The 16,143-nt window shown below is 43.0% G+C and overlaps 1 protein-coding gene across 1 annotated transcript; it reads right to left on the bottom strand.

The window, feature by feature from the left end:
• Positions 1–40: 40 nt before the first annotated feature.
• cdc34a (cell division cycle 34 homolog (S. cerevisiae) a) lies at positions 41–13,923 on the bottom strand. The gene is made up of 5 exons (XM_084921140.1): positions 13,466–13,923; positions 4,740–4,826; positions 4,451–4,548; positions 3,087–3,221; positions 41–2,932 (listed from the first exon to the last, which is right to left on the bottom strand). The coding sequence occupies exons 1-5, from the start codon at positions 13,646–13,648 to the stop codon at positions 2,704–2,706; spliced, it is 732 nt and encodes a 243-aa protein (XP_084777266.1). The 5' UTR covers positions 13,649–13,923; the 3' UTR covers positions 41–2,703.
• Between the last annotated feature and the right edge of the window lie 2,220 nt (positions 13,924–16,143).

Raw genomic sequence — 16,143 nt, 5'->3', positions numbered from 1 at the left:
CACGCACACACACTCACAAATAAAATAAAATCAGCCAATATCTAATAAAGAGCTTTATTCAGATTTTAAATAGATTTACAAACCATAAGAAAAAAAAGAAAAGAAAAACGAGGAAAAAAAAATATATCAAGTGATCGTCAAAATATCCACATGTGCATATCAAGGTAGATTGTAAACAGTCCTTTGAAGCCAAAAAGTGAGACTGCCAGGGGTCAGGTTCACTCAGCTGGAAAAGGGTTTGTTTATTGGTGGTTGTTTTGTTTTTTTTCCTGAGGTTCTTGTTGTTTTCTTAACTGCTGGGTTTCCCTCAGTGAGGCTGCCACCAACCAGAGCTCAGAGTGTGGGGAGCAAGGACGATAAAACAGTAGTTTGACCCAAAAAAAAAAAAAAATCCCATTCTCACAAACCATTACAATAGAGAGGCAGGGGTTCATTCATAAACTATGTAACAAACACTGATCAATTATACAGTAATGACAACTCTGTGGCGTAAACAGTAGCGGGTAACGATCCCTGCATGGTGTGCCGACTCAGTTTGGCTCTGTTCAACTTTTCCGTTTCATATCTGTGTAACTGGTTCATATCTTTACTCAGTCTTATATGAACAACAAAAGGGCTTTTAACAATAAAGTCAATACATATAAGAGAAAACATTGCAGCCTTTACCACAAATTTAAAAGAAAAAAAACAACAACCCTGAAAACAGAAAAGCAGCCCCCTCCCCTCCAAATGCAGCTCAGATAAAATTGAGTTAAGAGGACATTTTTCCTTGGACACAATCCCAACCCTTATAGCAGGTCTAAAACCACAAACACATCATAACAGCATGCTAGTGAAGAACCACATTCTCCTGTTCATGCTTAAAGATAAACCCCATCCCAGTACCTTCCCATTTTTGCTTTTCTTTTCCGCACATTTCAGCTCATCTAAAAAAATAAAATAATAAAAAACCCATCAGCCAGTATTCTCACTCACACACACACACACGATTACAGTCAGGATTTCATCAGAAATACTGTTGGGTGATGGTAACGGGGGTGTAACAGAGCACTCTTGGCAGTTAGGAGAGGGTCTGATGGTGTACAGTAGACTGAAAACAAGACGCCCACCCCCCCCCCTTCCCCCACCTGTCTCCATTTTTAATTCTTCTGAATCACGTCCTGCATCAAGCTGCCACCCGTTTGCCTTTGAGGTAACAGGATTCATTGATACTGATGAGTCAAAATGGCTGGCGCAAAGAAATATGCCAGTACACACAGCCGCCAGCAGGGGGTGAGCTCTGTGAAGGGCAGTGAACAACGCAACTCTTCAGCTCTGGAGACTTGTGCTACTCAGGAGTTGGGATCCCAAACCACAGACCGACACAGCTTCACATGTCCGTCTCTGACCAAGGACACGTGGCTGGCTTGTGAGACTCGAGCTGGAGTTTGGGACACGCTGCAAAGCTCAGCTTTACTGCCACGCTTAAAGCACTGCATATTGAGTAAGTTCAAGCACTGACTGCATAGGTTTGTTAAATACAGTACGTTAGATTTCACGAGCAGCAGTGAGCTGGGCTGGCGGTTTCTTAATGCATCCGAGCCACTAGTAGCGTGTGCTTGTACGACGAAGGCCGTGTGGCAGTCGGTAGAGGACGTTTCTGGGGTTCTGGTCTACATGCCATTCTTTAGTTCAGCTGTTCGATCTTACCTTCCTCACTCACACCTCGGACAAATCTGACAGGTGCCGCTATAAATAAGTTCCCTCCATCAGGAGGGCGCCATTTACACAATATCGCCACCTGAGAATTAAAAGAGCAGGGATAAGGGAGAAGGGGGGGGCTGACTGACTCCTTATGCCACTTTCCTCTTGCCTGGCTGACTGGGGTTTGCCATGACTCATGGATCCCATTGGTCAGTCACATGTGGAATATTAGGGAGTGAGGGAAGGCACAAGAGAGTGTGAATGGCAGACGACTTTCATGTGTGGAGCAGCACAAGCCTTGCGGCTTAAAAGGTCAGAGGTGAGGCATGGCAGGGCTTTGAACAGCCTGCAAACTAGAGTAGAGTCACACACACATCCGGGGCTCAGAGGCGGAAACGACTCCGCTTTAGAAAAAGAAAAAAAACAAAACAAAACAACAACTCGCGCAGACACACATACGCACAGCAGGCCAATTATCCTACGTTAGCTTTCTTCACAAATCTTGCTTTACTCTGACCTGAACCTGTCTCCTGATGACTGTGATTAAGAGCAGGTGTGACCATTCTGCACCAAAATTAACTCAGACATCAGATTTGTTCCACTCAAAGCCTGCAGAAGAAACAGGACTCGAAGCTAAAAGGCTAAGCTAATTTTTAGTAAGTGCAGATCAACAGGAGGTGAGGAAACCAAAACTATTACTTTGAAGATTTCCTGCTGAGTGTGCATATTGTGTGTAACCTTTACTCAGAACAGACAAATAAAATAAAACATGTAAGAAACAAGCAGAAAAAAAAACTCTGTAGCCTTCTTTTCTTCAATGCATCGGGTTTTAGTGCGCACTCTGTGACTGCACATGTGACAGAAGGTGGACGGGGGCTGTGCTAAGTGAGTACTGGGGAAGAAGGGGGGAGAGGGGGATTCAAAGTTCAGTTCATGACAGAAGAGGGCGGTCAGCGGTGGGATGGGGGTGTTGAGAACAAGAACAGCGAGCAGGGGGACGATGTCGCAGGGCGGGCGAGGTCAGGAGTCCTCAGTGCCCGAGTCGTCCTCATCATAGCAACAGTCATCATCATCCTCGTCATCATCATCATCATCATCCAGCTCCTCGTCATCGTAGTAGTCATCGTATAAGAGGTTGGAGCCATCGTCTGTGGGTGGGACTTGGGTTCGGACGCAGTACTCGTCCAACGTGACAGGAACCTTGACACCGTCCCGCTCTGCATCCGCTTTGGTAGCCACCACCTGCTTTCTGTAAGACGCAAGGAAGAAACAGAAGAGGTGAAAAAAATAAATAAAGATGAGGCTATGAGCAAGTTCAGTTGTGGCGCTCTGTTTCTACTGTACAGACAAGCAAACGTTTGAAGTGAGGAGACAGTCGAGTGCGTTTTTCTTCCTTCCTGTACCTGATGATCTCGATGTATTCTCTGTCCTTGCCCTTGCTGTCCCTCCACTTTCGGTACATGACGGAGGCGTCCACGTTGGCGGGGGAGAACGTGTTGGGTTCATTCAGCAGAGAGATCACACTGAGCAGGATGGTCCTGAGAGAGAGGTCGACAGTGGAACGAGTGATTAAAATAGTTGAAGGCAATACAGGATGAGGAGAAGGAAACAGGGCGGAGAGTAGCAAAGATGGAGGTAAGACGAGACAAGAGACACTGAGTGCAGGAAGCAGAAGTGTACAGAAATGGAAAGACAGACATACACAGACAAAAAGAGGGAGAGAGGGTGAGGGAGGGAAGGAGGGAGATGAAGGTCAGGGTCAGACGAGCAGCCTGTTAACCTTCTGATCATCTGTCTCTGCTGCTGCGTTTGACTTTATTGGCCTAAAACACAGCTCTGATTAAGAGACCAGTCACACAAACATGGGTGGGCAGTTTGTTTTATCCTCCAAAACATTTTTACACACTCTCCTCTTGTAAATAATATTAAGCTGCTTTTGTATCTGTCGCTTCTGTCTGCAGCAGTCGGAGGATCCTTTATGAAAGACACATCCGTAGTGGATTTTGTCTACGCTGAGCACAGAAAAAAAAAAAAAAAAAGACAACTGAGAATCTGGAGGGACCAAGTAATTCAATCTGTGTCACGCAAATATCAGAAATAAAAAGCCGTATGAATTAAACATCATGTTTGGGTGTTTGCTGCATTTAAACTGCAGCAAGCTGAGAAAAGGCCTCAAACAATCATCCTGTTTTCATGCTACAGGATCTGGACTCAGCCGTCTACATTTTCTGCTCTGTAGGCAAAAATGCAGCACTGCTATTGTAATATTCAGCTCTGAGGCTTCATTACTCTGGACAAAATTGCAGTAAAGAAATTCATTTCCCAAAGTACATAATGTAGCTGCTGTCTTGCCACCACACTTGAGTAATGGTGAAGCTGTTTAGAGGCTCACAAATGTACCCATAGAGCTGGTATTACATCCAGTAGCAAGGAAAGACAACAATGCCGCCCGAATGTAAGAAAATGTCTCTGCCTGGCTACAAACATTGTCTAGCTCCTCCCCTAATCCTCCATGATCAGTATGACTGGCCACGGCCAATGACCTTCTTTAGCAGGTGCACAGCCAGTGCATCTCCAGATCTGTTCAAACGTTCCCACTGTATGATGAAAGCAAAATCCCGACAGACACAAAATGCATTATGCATCTAAATGAATCAATTAAAAATTCATTATGGTCTCGCTACAAGCCAGAAAAAAGAAAAAAAAAACTCTGCAGATCATCATCTTTTTTTTTTTTTCTTGAGTTGTTCCAGAGCCTGACGTGTACCTGACGTTCTGCGTGGGGTTCCACCTCTCCGATGGCAGCTCACCGCTCTGTGGGTCGTCCACTGGTGGATGAAGGATGGAGATGCACACATCCCCGTTCTAGGGACATGAGATAGTAAACAAGCATGTTCAGACAAGCAGTCACCTTTAAGAAGCGCGAAAAGATTCAAATATTAGGCCTACATGTTGGGGAAAAAAAAAAAATCTACTTGGAATCACAAAAATGTCAACGTTTGACAGTCTTTTTTTTTTTTTTTTTTTTTTTTTTTTTTTAAATTGTTCAGATTTACCTCGTAGATGTTCGGGTGCCACATTTTGGTGAGAAAGCGGAAAGCTGGTGGAGAGTACGGGTAGTCGATGGGAAACTTGATCCGAGCCTTGGGGTGAGAAAAGACACCTATTAGCAGCGTACTGACAGGACGAGCGTTTACCCCTCTCTCTCTCGTGAACAGACAAGTTGTGACCAATTTCCTTTGGTAACCATTTCAACTGATTAGTACAACCGAGCAACAAGATGATTGCTTTACCCACAGTTAGGCATTTAATTAAAGACAGTCTTGGTGCCATTTGCTTACATTGTGTAATGGATCTACGCACACGCACGGTCAGAAACAATTGCAAGAACACACTGCAAGTCTGAATGATTCTGCAGAAGAAATAAAAGCATGCATGTGTGTGGCTCTCTGTCGGGGTATTCACTGACATAATGCACGCCCTAGGCGTTACTTTAACCATCAAAACCCAACCTAACATGTGCCCCAAACAGTCCTGTGTCAGATAAGCCAAGCCATAATGTTCTCTCTTCCAAGGTCTAAAACTCTGAAGTGGTCCTCAAAAAGATAACCACACAAGTACAGACACAGCTGCCAAGGAGAGAGGGCTTTATTTTGACTGCTTCTCTTCACAAGGCCCTACACTGCAGCGCTGGTGCCAACGCGCAGCAGCTGATTGAAGACCTCCACAATCACGCTGATCAGCGTCAGTCGTGATTGAAAGAAACCTCTAAATAGTAGCTACAGGGTCAGTGCAAAACATAGCTAATGACAGTGTAATGTAATACGGTGTGGAGGAAGGGAGGGATGGAGGCTTGCAGTCCGTTCAGCTGCAAAGCGCGTGGAGCTTAGAGAAACACCGGAGGCTGAGGGGGGTGGTGGTAATGGTGCTGGTATAAAGACATTGTGTTTGTCCTCTCCAGCTGTCACTGCAACCCAAGACAATCCACTACTCACACTCATGTTCTGCCATTATGTGTCCTCACACTGAAAACAACCACACAGACACACACTGTAAATCCTGTGTGGAAGACCACTCCTCCGTTTTCCATAAAGCGTGCCATGGGAGAGACGGTGACGGCGCACACACACCAACAGGACTTATTATACACAAACGCATCACTCACAGCATGAAACCTTCTGACCCCCCCCCGCCAAAGTCTCTCTCACACACACCCGTGTACATTTGCTGATTCGGCATGGTCAGCTGGTCCTCGCCACAGTGAACCAACTAACAGGAGAGGGAGTGAATTGGCAGCAGGGGTGGTGGAGGAGCAGTAGTGGGAGGAGGTCGAGGGGGATTTCATTTGAACTAAAGGGGGTTGGGCTCTATATAATTTTATAAGCTTTGAGCCTTCTTTGACCGCTTTGCCTAATTTAACCCTCGTGCATGCAGCCAAATGTTTTATCTGTGCAAAACACTGAGTGACTTGTTGATAGTCACAGAATACTCTGCATTTAAGACTCTTTGTCATGAAGGAGTGTGTTTGTACATCCCGACTAACAACACAAGATAAATTCAGTCAAGACGACAAACGCACGCAACCTGCTTATCCTAACCTGCGCTCTCCATATCATAGCAGGGCAGAGAGGAAGTGTTGACAACCCTGAGAGAAGAGGGCCTAAAAAAAATAAAACCCCTGAGTTTGACCGGCCTTGCCAGATAACTGGCGACCCATCAGAGTGCAGAGTTCAAGCCAACATTGTACACATTACAGCCTAGCAGCAGTGCAACACATAGCAGCTAGCCAGGAGGGTGGAGGAAGGGGGAGGAGGCCATACAGCAACAGTGATTGCTTAGTTTTTAGTCCAAAACAATATAAGCAGTAAGATCATATCAGTCCCCTGGCTGGAAATGGGGCAAAGGAGACATTAGTTTGTATATTTTGGAAAGCTGGCCCTCCGTTGCTCCCTCTTTCCACAGCATGTCCATAGATAGACAAATATCTGCTGTAATTTAGAGCTCAATAAATAAGCTGACAGTGACAGCATTTACCGGTAAGGATGTTTTAAATAAACCACACTAATCATCAGCAGCCATTCAACAACACTTTCGGTCACAGTGAGAAAGTTCTGGGTTTGAATCTCCTGGTCAGGTGGGCCTTTTGCGAGTCAGCTTTGCATATTCAGCATCCACAGCCAAAATGCAAAGACTAAAGCACAGTATGAACGTATGGGGAAATCTAGCTTGTAGCCTAAAGCACTTTCAGTGGTAACGTAGACAAAAGTGTTATGTAAATGCTCCTTCATTTCCATCTGGTCCGACTCAACAGATAATACAAGGACTGGTTTTGGCCGAGTGTGCCAAAACATCCTTCCAGTGCCTGTTTTTCCCCAAACAAACAGTGAATGAGTCTCTAACATGCTTCTTTAAGATGGATGCAACTACTTCACAGGACATATCATGGATTAAAACTAGAATTACTCCCCAAACCACCATTAAAATTTGTTTTACACCTCTGGCATAGAGCCTTCCATCTAAGCAGTTTCATCCAAATCTATTCAAAGCCACCGAGAAACCAAAAGGTGATCAGATGTGGAAGAAATCCTATACTCTATCCAACTGTGGGGAAGTTCAAAAGAAGAACACAGCTCTGTGGTGAGACAAACTCACCCTGCCCGTCAAGAAATAGCCAAATCTGTACGTCTGAATAAATAAGTTGAATCAATATCTCAGTTTTTAACCTCGGGCTGAGAGACCCATGTGGCAACCCTTCCCATAAAATAGTCCCATTCATCATAACCCTGCGAGCCTGAGCGCAAATAAGAAAGCAGGAAGGTAGGGATATGCATTAACAATAACCATGAGCAAAAAGGAAAGAGTGCGATTTCACATTGAAGCTTAGCAAGAGGCTTCAGACTGTTTTCCTGTTCTAAAACAGCTCCTTGACCTACCTTACATATGACTACCTATTATACAGCTGATGGCTGCAGATGGATGTGGATAGAGGAGATAATGCATAGATGAGGTAAAGAAGTGGCCCAAGCAAAGACAGGCTGCTTGGTTGGCTTATTTGCTCTGCAGCTGTGAGCCGCTTCAGCTCCAAACAGACAGAAGATAAGAAACACGGGAGGAGAAGGAGCGAGGACACTGCAGCAGGGTCTTCGATGCCCAATATCAGCGTTCTCTTTTCAAATGCATCTACGGTCCTGCTCTGAGTCTTTACCTCAGTCTCTTCCCATACAGCTGCTCAACCAAGACGTTTACCCAAAACAGAGTGCTATTCTTAGAGTATCTGTTGAAATATGCTGGTTTGCATGTCATGCCTGATAATTGGCCCGAGCAGCCAATTAACATCCTTAATTCTCAGAAGGAGATTCACTTTGAACATCTCATCTGAGAAGCTGACAGGAAGTGCAGCTGATTTTTCTTTTGCCAGGCAAAACCCCCCCAAAAACTTATAAAACAGTCCCCTTGTTATTGTCGCATCATAGACAGTGAAGATCAGTTTCCTCTTTCTATGAAAATCTTTGACTGTGACCTGAAAAGCTGCCTTGAGGAAGGAACGAGTCAGAGAAAGAGCACGCCCACCCTGCGGATAATGACAAGCGAGGCGAAGTAAATCAGGTCAATGCAAAGACCCTGAACAGAACAAATCATTCTGTTCTCCCTGTGCACCTCTTCACCGTCCCCACAGACCTTATCCTCTCTCACACATATGCAGGACAAGGAAAACGGCCCCGGCACCGAGCAGATTCCACACAGCACGTGCAGATCTGTGAGACTAACAGGTTCAGATCCAACCGACTCCCCTTCCTCTTCAATTGTTTTTAATTCTCGTCCTTCTGGTTGTTGCAAACTGTAATACAGTTATATTTCAAACAACTCTTAGGTGATCTTAGCACAAGGACATTTCAAGAAGCCCACCGAGCCACGTCTCAGAGACGAGATTATTGCACCAGTGGCCCAAACAGGAAGAGGAAGAGAACACACTGCCAGGGCTTCAGGGGATGGTTATAACCGTCTACCAGAGCCTCACACTCACCTCTGCTCACAGCAGGCTGCGCTTTCAAAGCCGGGGGGGCATTGCAAGGAAAAGGGCTGTGCCTGCTCTTGATCTGGCCCCTCCAATATTCCCTGTTTTTTGGAGGGGTTTTTTTCCTCCCCTCTACCCTGCTCTTGTTTCTCTGTGACACAGCCAGAGGGGGAAACATGATTCCAGCAGCTCAGCCAGGCACACTGCAGTCAGGTTAGGTTTTTTTACCCTCTCTTCTATTGCTACTGCAAGGCTAACAGAGAACATGTACAAATTCTGTAGCATATTAGGAAGGTGCAACTACAAAGTCAGCTTCTTAATCGCAAACAGTGTCTGTCATCTGACTGTCAAGTGCTTTAGAACAAAAACAAAAACAGATAGGCCCGAGCAAAAACCAAAGGGCAGCTCTCCTCTTTCATAACAGCTGTGAACATGGGGTCTGTCAGTCGAGAAAAACGCTTGACTGAAAGATTAAAGGTATTTTCTTTTAGAGTATTAGCTGCAGATCCCTCATTTACACTATGACCTCAAGTAAGAAAGCTGACACAGCCCCTCCACCCAACCTTCAAAAGACCTGTGCCACTTGACACATAGTGAGAGATCTACAAGTCACCACAGGAAACTTTCCTGCGAAGCATAATTAGATGACGGTATCTGTGGACATAAATAGTGAATGCTGCATCTTTTGCTGCTTCTGAAGTGGAGGGCAAAAAACAAAAACCTCCACCTGGAGAGTACAGAGCTACGATCAGTGCAATGCTTGAGGTTATTCCAACACAGAGGTATTAAAAGCAGTACAAATATACAGAAATGTAGCAAATGGTGAACAAACTATTTTGTTTCAGGCAAAGTAAAAATGTCTCTCTGTCATACGACTTGGTGACCTGGCCGACCCCGCCTCATGTCAGTGTGTTCTAGAAAATGTTTGGCAAAATTTAAAATGTCTGGGCTGTTTCACTTGTGGCTAATGGTTACGGTTTTCGGAAGACATTAAATGTACTGCCGACAGCAAAATTAAACCCACAGCTTTAAATACACTTGTGGAAGTGCTGCACTTTGTGATGCAAACTGTAGTGTTTGCACGTGTTCAGGGTGGGACACTAGCTTAAAGTCCTTACAGAAGCAATTCTTGCCACACTAGCCATCTTAAAAACACTGATTGTTAAAGCCTGAACTTCAGTGCTCACCTGCACATAAAACATTGCACTTTTATATTTGAACCACCAGTCAAAGGTGAATACAACTAATTCCATCTGTCTTCTTGCATCAATTCGGGACTATATGAGTGCAGTGCCTCTTTCATGACGTCTCTGACTGTCACAGCTGTTAAACTTTGATGAATTTGTATTGTGTCCATGTTCTGTAACTAATTTTAAAGGACTCAAACTGCAATTCAAGTTCAAATCATCAACAAGTCGCTGCTCACTAGATAAATCTGTGAATACGCAAACATCTAAAGTTCTGCAGCAGTCACACTCGATACGTGATACTATGCTTCCTATGATTTGGGCTGGTGAGTAAGCTGTTAAAGCCGTGGAGTGTTTTTAACTGTGTGACTCAAATCTTATCCCCGGGGACAAACAGATGTGAGGAGAAAGAAGAAGAAGAAGAAGAAGAAGAAGCAGAGTGAGAGAGTCAAACACTCATTACACTCAGTGTAATCTACACACAGTTTCCTGCACTGAGAATATTTTTAAACTCTCTGCAAGTTTTCATATTTAAGCCTCACGATGCAATATTATCACAATACTTCACTCATGATACAATATTAATGCAACTTTTAACATTTTGCAAGGTGTTAAAAACACAGCAACATTTATCACCTTTTTTTCTAACTGCAAATTACATCCTCAAACTTTGTCAGTTTGAAATAAGATAACACTATCTTGCTTTAGTTTATCTTTTGCTGCGAAATGAGATCGTCAATGCTGCTATCAGTCTGTGGTTGAATGGGGTCAAGTTGCCAATAAGATGCAATCAGTTTCTGATAACACAGCAATTATTGTGATAAATTGTCAAAAAAAAAAAAAAAAAAAAAAAAAAAAAAAAAAAAAATCACACACATATAATTCCATTTGCGCTTAGATGTTGGCAGTTTGCCTGCATTCATAAATTAGACATCAATTATTTTCAAATCTTCGACAAGCTCTCTGAGACTGATTGCCGTCAGTACAACTCAGACTGCAAACATTTGCAGAAAGAGTGCCTCCTTTAACCTGTGCAATCACCTCGCCACCAAAACTGGTCGTGAGTGTGCAACGTCATGAGGGTCGGGGCAGCCTAGTCGCCAATTAATCGGTTGCAGAATGTACAAAAAAATTCAATCACCAGACAGCCACCGTTTTTATGCTTTGATTTGTAGTTGCAAGAAGGTTGCTGTCCTATTTCTACTCCTGTGACTGAGCCATTAGCTTAATTAGGAGATAATTAAGTGTGTCCAGTGTTGGATGGTTTTTCAGCTGAGCTGATTTAATGCAAGTTTCCTCAGCTAACATTATCACAGGATGGTGGAGCATGAGATGTGCCCTCTTGTTTCCAGTATTCCCAAAATATTTGATACCATTTAAGAAAATATCAATATTTGGTGTCCCTGTATCACTTCAATACTGCCACAAAAAATACTGATACCATGCTGTATTGATTCTTTTCCCCCACCACTACTAATTATCAGTCCTTTTCAGGTAGTGTTGTTAAATCCCCAAGCACACCTTGACCTGTCTCAGCACTTAGTATGGGAACCACTGCTCTGGCCAACTCAGCTGTTCATGTCCCAAGACCACAGCTTACTACAGGCCAAAGTCAGTAAACGTCAGAGTCTCAGAGCCTAAATGGATTCCTCACATGAATACACAGAAATGTCAGAGTCAGCAAATGGGTGTTAGCACCAGCGAGTATATGAAAGTCACAGGTCATGGGTCAGCTTATCATTATAAAGGCACTGTGTGTTTACTTCTGCACTGTGTGTTTACTAAAGCAACCAGGACAGTTATCTAATCCTGTGTGAGTGACACTTCAATACGTCTCGGTCCACTCTGTGCGTGCCTGCCTGCATGCATAATGTGTTCGTCATGGTGTGCCTTTTTCAAAGAAACACCCATGTGAAATAAACGCCTGAGTCAGCCAGGTTGCACGTGACGTCAGTATCAGCCCCGCTTCAGATGAACAGGCCTCACAGCGAGTCATAACTCTTTGTTTGTTTTGGGAACACCAAAAAGAGGTGGTTCTTTCCCTCTCCTCTTTTTTCCCCCTCCCTTCTCTCTTCTGAATATTGCAAACTGGTCGGATAGAAACCCAGCACAGAACAATGAGTCACAGCCATGCGGCAGATTTCACAGCCAAGCTGTGCATTCCTGGCCCAACAAAGGAATCCTGTACACGGCAACCACACAGACCCACTGAACACCGTCTACGGGAGCCTGGTCGGGCCCCTCCGTTTGCGCTTACAGGCTTTAAAAAGAGCAGAGGCAAAATGAAGACTGTTTCTTAGGAACTGGAACTACAAAAAAAAAACCTCAGGATAGCTGAAGGGACAGTGTGCAAGAAGGGTGGTGTTACATGAGGTCTACAACAATATTAATCATTTACAGCTTAACAACTGTTGTATGGATACAACACAGGCTTAGCATTGTGAGGAAATAAAACAAAGTCACTGTAAAGCAATCGTGCAGAATTTGTTACTTTGCTTTTCTGCAAATTAAATTCGGGTTTCAAGAAAACATTATTGTGCCACGTCAATAAAAGGCTTGTCATCTGTTTGTTTGTTTTTTATACACAGTAAAAAAAAATTAAATTAAATGAAAACAAAAAAAAATCTAGGGCAAGTCTGAAGCACAGCTACTTGGGGCTTTATTGCACTAAACATAAACAAAGTAATGAATCCAATCGCCCTCCAGGATGAGCATCACAGCACCAAAAACAATGACTCCAGTGAGTTGCAACGTTTGAACGTTAGAATTAGAAAACATGACATGCCAATATAAATACTTGTACTAGAACTTTAAAACACTACTCAATGGTCAGTACTCAGGGGGTTAAAGGGCAGAGAAATGGCACACTCAAACATCAGCCGCAGAAATCTTCTGAAGACGGAAATACGATGGTGGCGGTTTATAATCAGCACAAATTCTGCTAAACAGGAACAAAACCAACGCATCTTTACTCTCAAGGGAGGAAGTAGACGAGAAAACAAATTATGAGTCACTACACAAGTTAGACAAGTTAAGGCTGGAAGCCATTTAACATTTCAAAAGCAAGGTTAGTACCATGCATGTATGTATGGTACATTTGAATAACCAACAAAAAAAAAAAAAGTACTCAAGCCAGGGCTGCTGAATTGTAATGATGAACACAAAGAAAAGGATTGAATTAGCGAGATAGATGATGAGCTTAACTATCAAGGTAGTGCTGGAGGCGGTTATGCTCAACAACCTTTTGTTTCAAGCCAACAAAAAAGTAACTCGGACACATGTAAGATCTGTAAGAGACCTAATCTGTGTTTTGATGAAAAAATATGCCCAAGCAACAAAGTTCTCACGGAGTCTTGTTGGTTTAAAGTTAAACAAAGAAGTATTTGTCACAATAACGCTAAACAGGGGGCAATTAGCCAAGTTAACATTATTAACTATTACCTGCTGCTGGTGGAAACGGTTACATGAAGGGCGAGGTTGGTCGCTTGGTTGCCCTGTATGATCAAATTACTGAAATATACAGTAAAACTAACCAGTTAAAGAACAATAGACGGACTGCTAGCTAACATTAGCCACTCACCTTAAAATAACCACCCTCGTAGTGTGTATTCGGGGGTCCGAATATCGCTACTTCCCAGATGTACAGGTCCGACTCGTCCACCAAAGTTATTTTGAACCCTTCGACCGGCTCATCTTGGAGACTTTTCATCTCCAGCATTAATGCTTTTTGGGAACTGGCTACATGATGTCTATTCTGAGCCATATTCCACGGCGATTTTTATATAAAAAAAAAAATATCAGCGACCCACCACAGCTGTGACTGCGAAGGACAAAGCTAGCTCGTTACAAACAACAGCTAACAGTAGAAGAACGGAGCTCGTCACGCAGGAACGGTTGGTTTCCGTTTGTGTGCGGTGCCAAAACGCGTCTGGGCTTTATTTGGCCGGAGCTGGTGCGCCTTCCTCTCTGTTGTTGTGAACAATCCAACGGAGCCCCAGTTATTAACGACCATGAACCTACCGTTATCAAGTCGAAGGCATTACTTGCCTTATTTCCGGTAACATTCTTTAAAATAAAACTCTAAAGTACCAGTAGCCCATATGACAGCTGTGAACCCCCTTTCCTGAATTCTTATTTTTTGCTAATTTTTCAAACTTGTCTGTTTGAGATCGTCAAACAAATTTGTGATATTATGTCATTAATAAAAGTATATTATATTTATCATAGTTTAACCCATATAAATACAAAACAAAGTTTTTAAAAGATGCTTTTATTTTTCAAATCACAGGAGCAGTCGCCTCAAGGCACTTTATTCTGTAAGATAAAGACCCTACAATAGTACAGAGAAAACTGTAACAATCAAACCACCCCCTGTGAGCAAGCACTTGGTGACAGTGGGAAGGAAAAAAACCCCTTACAACAGGAAGAAACCTCAGGCAGGGGTATCCATCGAGTGGTTGGGGGTGAGAGAAGGAAAACAGAAGAACACAAACATTTGTGTTTGTGCCAGAGATTAATAATAACTACTGATTAAATGCAGAGTGGGGTGTAAACACATAGTGAGTGAATAAGGTAAGTGAAGAAGAAACATTCAGTGCATCACAGGAAGCCCCCAACAGACTATTGGCCTGTTGCAGCATAATTAAGGGAGGATTCAGGGTCAACTGATCCAGCCCCAACTAAATGCTTTATCAAAAGTTTTAAACCTTGAAAATAGAAAGGGTCTTGGTCTACCGAATCCAATCTGGGAAATGGAATTGACAAGTCCTCCAGGAGGTCACAAAATAACCCAGAACAAAGTCTTAAGAACTGCAGTCCTCGCTTACCTCAGCTAAGGCCAGTGTTCATCATTCAATAAAAAGAAAGAGACTGGGCAAAAATAGCATCCATGGGAGAGTTCCAAGGCAAAAACCACCATCACATAATTTCCTAAGGGATTCTTGAAGTATTCAAATTCTTAACAAGTCTTGTCTCACATTTGCCAAAAGCATCTTCATGATCCCCAAGACTGTTGGAAAAATGCTCTATAGACTGATGAGACAAAAGGTTAACTTTTTAGAAAGTTAGAATCCTAAAACTAACACAGCATTTCATAAAAAGGGCATCACACCCACAATCAAATATGGCACTGATAGTGTGAAGGTCTGTGACTGCTTTGTTGCTTCAGGACCTGGGCGACTTGCTGTAAATGATAGACCCATGAATTCTGCTGTCTGCCAGAAAATCCTGAAGGAGAATATCTCACCAAGTCCACCTTTGAAAGGAAAATTAAAGTTTTGATTTTGTGGTTGCCTAATCAAAGTCCAGGTCTGATAAACTTACTTTCTCATGACCAAAATTCCTCCACAGCAGTGTGAAAGACTCATTGCCAGTTTTCACAAATGCTTGATTGCAGATCTCACTGGCTGGCACAAACAGTTATTAGGTTACTAGCTCTTTCACACAGGGCAGGTTTGGATAGCTTTTCTCCTTTAATAAATGAAACCATCATTTAAAACTGCATTTTGCATTTGTTTAGCTTGCCTAACATTTCTTTAAACTGAAACATGTTAGTGAGACAAATATGCAAAAAATAAAAAAATAAAAAAATCAGGAAGGGGGCAAATACTTTCTCACAGCACTGCACAATTTACCCCTCTCTCTTTTGACCTTTACCCTAGTTGCACTCTCTCAGGTAAACAACTTATTAAGACCTTACAGTCAGGATGTTCATTGTTTATGATGAAGGTAGAGTCTTTATTTTTAGGTTTTGTGTCGTTTAATGTACTTCTAGTTAAACATACATAAGTGTCCATTTTTGCTTGCTCTTAGAGAAAAATACAGTTCGAATCGCGAGCTTTGTTTTGAAAGTCTATACCGGAAATTCATTTTGATCTCGGTTATCTTTGCTACCGAAAGCTTGTCAGCCTCCTCTTTTTATCGGGTGCCTTAAGGAGGAAAAGGATGTTGGCCAAGCGGCATTTTCGATAAAACAATCAATTTTTTCATAAAACTTCAATCTGAGGCTTTGTCTGCTCAACTTTTCTCAACTCAGCTGCTCGCTGTCAGTCAGTAGGGGTCTCGATTACTTCTGCTGCTAGGCTTTCTGGGAATTGAAGTTCAAAGCAGCACATCTTGCTTTATTGATAAAGAGACAGGTATTAATTTGCCAAGAACAAATCTTCATCTACACGTACACACTCCAGGTTTCTATCATTTCATTCAAAACTAGTTTTTTGTATGCTTATTGGCTCACTTTAACACACACACACACACACA

The sequence above is a fragment of the Perissodus microlepis genome, chromosome 23 (assembly GCF_051167445.1).
Source record: "Perissodus microlepis isolate ML-2025 ecotype Zambia chromosome 23, ASM5116744v1, whole genome shotgun sequence".
Classification (NCBI taxonomy): domain Eukaryota; kingdom Metazoa; phylum Chordata; class Actinopteri; order Cichliformes; family Cichlidae; genus Perissodus; species Perissodus microlepis.
This window is presented reverse-complemented; position numbering and strand designations above follow the sequence as displayed.

Coding starts and splice junctions, on each gene's coding strand:
- cdc34a (XM_084921140.1), bottom strand. CDS start 13,648: ATGGCTCAGAATAGACATCATGTAGCCAGTTCCCAAAAAGCATTAATG. Junction 4,827..13,465: donor ACGAGGGTGGTTATTTTAAG/GTGAGTGGCTAA, acceptor TCTCACCCCAAG/GCTCGGATCAAGTTTCCCAT. Junction 4,549..4,739: donor GGCACCCGAACATCTACGAG/GTAAATCTGAAC, acceptor TCATGTCCCTAG/AACGGGGATGTGTGCATCTC.